General features: G+C 46.2%; 1 protein-coding gene across 1 annotated transcript in view; it reads right to left on the reverse strand.

Moving 5' to 3' along the window:
- Window positions 1–1179: 1179 nt before the first annotated feature.
- WDR59 (WD repeat domain 59) overlaps window positions 1180–2472 on the reverse strand; it is a gene marked incomplete at its 3' end in the record, with an annotated part of 25947 nt that continues 24654 nt past the window's right edge. Inside the window, exons 16-17 of the mRNA XM_009074522.1 lie at window positions 1591–1660; window positions 1180–1333 (exon numbers count right to left, since the gene is read on the reverse strand). Of these exons, the coding sequence (XP_009072770.1) occupies window positions 1180–1333; window positions 1591–1660 (224 nt within the window). The remainder of the gene's footprint in view (window positions 1334–1590; window positions 1661–2472) is intronic.

A 2472-nucleotide genomic window follows, 5' to 3' on the forward strand; every position in this document is an offset into this window, starting at 1 on the left:
GTGTGGGTCAAAAAAAACTCACAATGGGGGCTCTGAGTCTGTATGGATGCAAATTCTGCACTGGGGACAGAGCCTCTCCCCACAGCTGGTAGGTGTAATGACTAACATGTAAGCAGGACACAGTCCCAGAGGGGTTGGCTGTCATGTCCAGCACCACTAGAAAAACAAGACCTCTTTCAGTGCCCAGGAAGGATGAGAGCTCAAGGCTCTCACTTTCCCTCTGCTCCCAGGACAGGTGTTCCTAAGCTCCAGTGCAGTGGTGTGCAGATAGCTCTTGGTTTTCCTTGGGGTACCTGGAAGCTCTCCACTGCTGCAGCAGATTAGTGCTCCCTGCGTGGACAGTGCACAAAGAACTGAAATGCCTCAAATTCTCAGGCTCTTGGTGGCAGCTTACAACATTTTTACAAGACACTTCACCCCCTGCTAAAGCAGAGTTTGTTTCTGAGCAACCTGTTCAGCCTATTATTCCCACAGCATCTGCTCCAGACACATCAGGACCTCACAGCTGCTTCACAACTACCCTGTGGGCACCCTACAATTACAACAGGTCTTTTTCACCCACTGTGTCCCAGAAGTTAATAATCCCACTCTTCTCCAAAGCTTTCTTGCAAACAGCAATGACAGCAAAACCTACACCTAAAACAGATGCATGTGGATTGGAAGATGTTCAGAGAATCATGTAGGAATGACTTTTGTTTAAAAAACATAAGGTCCAAAGTGGCACATATCCCTGAAAGAGACACCTGAAATAGAAATAACCAACTATATCCCATAATCCAGTAGTGGTTGGCAGTAGAGCCACAACCCTTTGCAGTTATACATGTCAGGGAGTACCCAGAACAGCAAGGGTTGTCTACACGTAATTATCTGGAGACTACAACTTCTTAAAGTGTGACATTTTAACCCTACATAATGCAAAGGGAGACAGTGTAATGCACTGGAGGAAGCTGTGATGGTCAGTGTAAAGAAACATCAAAATAAGCAGGTCAAATGCTAGAGAGGATCAGTAAAGAACTTACTAACAGGAGATAAATCCGTTTGACATTTTTACAGAGCTGCCTGTAAAAAGATGCCTTCTTGAGAGGAATATGAAGCTTCTGTAACTAGCAATGCCAAATGAAAGGAAAACAAATCACAAAAAAAGAAGTGTTAGGAAAAGTGTTTTGGTCTGGCACTTACCCTCTCTTTGTAGTAGAAGGAGCTGATGGAGACCTGCTCCTTCTCGCTGCGTGTGGGACTCCCACTGTACAAACGCAGGTTGCCTGGAGTCTCTGTGCGGATCTTCATCGGAGTAATGAGGCCACTATGGTAAGCTGAGAGAGCTGACAGGGACCTGGAAAAAAGGTAACACACTTTCAGGGGTTTTCACCCACTGAAACATGCTACAGGCTCACACTGACATCTCCATTAACCCAAGCTGCTAGTGTTCCAGTGTCTTGAAAGGAGTCTCTGTTGAGGCCCAGGAATGTAAGGGATCAGGCTCTGTCCCAAGAGCACAGCTAACCCTAGAGGTCTGTAGGAGGATCTGACATTCTCCTGCTTTCCTGCCCCTGATACCAGCACACTCCAAATGCCACACAGGGTACTCACCTGGGTGTGGGCTCCATCGGGGACACTGCACGGTGCATGGTCATGGGTCTTGTGAAATACACCAAGTAGCCTGAGGAGACAGGACATGGCATAGAGACCATGCAACAACGAGTAGGTTACTCAGGAGTGGTTTACACAGGGAAACCTGGTCATTAAGTTATGAGTCAAGGGGCTGGGTGCCTATCCACCACCTTGAAAGCTTTTAAACTACAAGTAGACAACCACGTTTTCTCAACCCGAATCAACTCCCTGTAAACCCATTACAAAGCACGTTTTGCTGAGATGTTTCTCTTAAAAGCACCGTTTCAAGCAGCTTACAGCTGTTAGAGAAAAGACAGGAAAAGAAAATGAGCAAATATATGCTCATGTTTTAGTTCTTCAGCATTGATACTCCAGAGGCAAGTGAGGCAATGTTTGGCAACGCAGAGAAACCACTGCAGCTTATACAACTCTCCTCTTCAACAGGAGAGACCCAACCATCTGAAGCCAACTCCAAAGCACTCTCTCACAAGCCTTACCCCATTTGTTAGCACCTCAAGTGTCTTCAGCCACCCACTCCTCCAAGAGTTTCAGGACTTAGCAGGTTTCACTGAGCCTATTCAACGCAATACTATTCTGTTTTACTTCTGCTTGGGAATTTGGCGAGGCCTGTATGGAAAGCAGCTTTCAAAACATGCTCCAGCTGGGATGCAGTGAGGTCCAGAGGAGGCAGGCACGCATCCGAAACAGCTCAGTGAAACTTAGCAGCTCTTACTCAGACTTTAACCTAGTTTTTAATGATCTTTGCCCTGTACACTCTCCTGGAAACCTGGATGTGATTGTACCCCATCTCTCACTTAGAAGTTTTCCAATGACCTTGAGAAAGCTATTTTTACCAACAGA

Source organism: Acanthisitta chloris, unplaced genomic scaffold, assembly GCF_000695815.1.
Source record: "Acanthisitta chloris isolate BGI_N310 unplaced genomic scaffold, ASM69581v1 scaffold37750, whole genome shotgun sequence".
NCBI lineage: Eukaryota > Metazoa > Chordata > Aves > Passeriformes > Acanthisittidae > Acanthisitta > Acanthisitta chloris.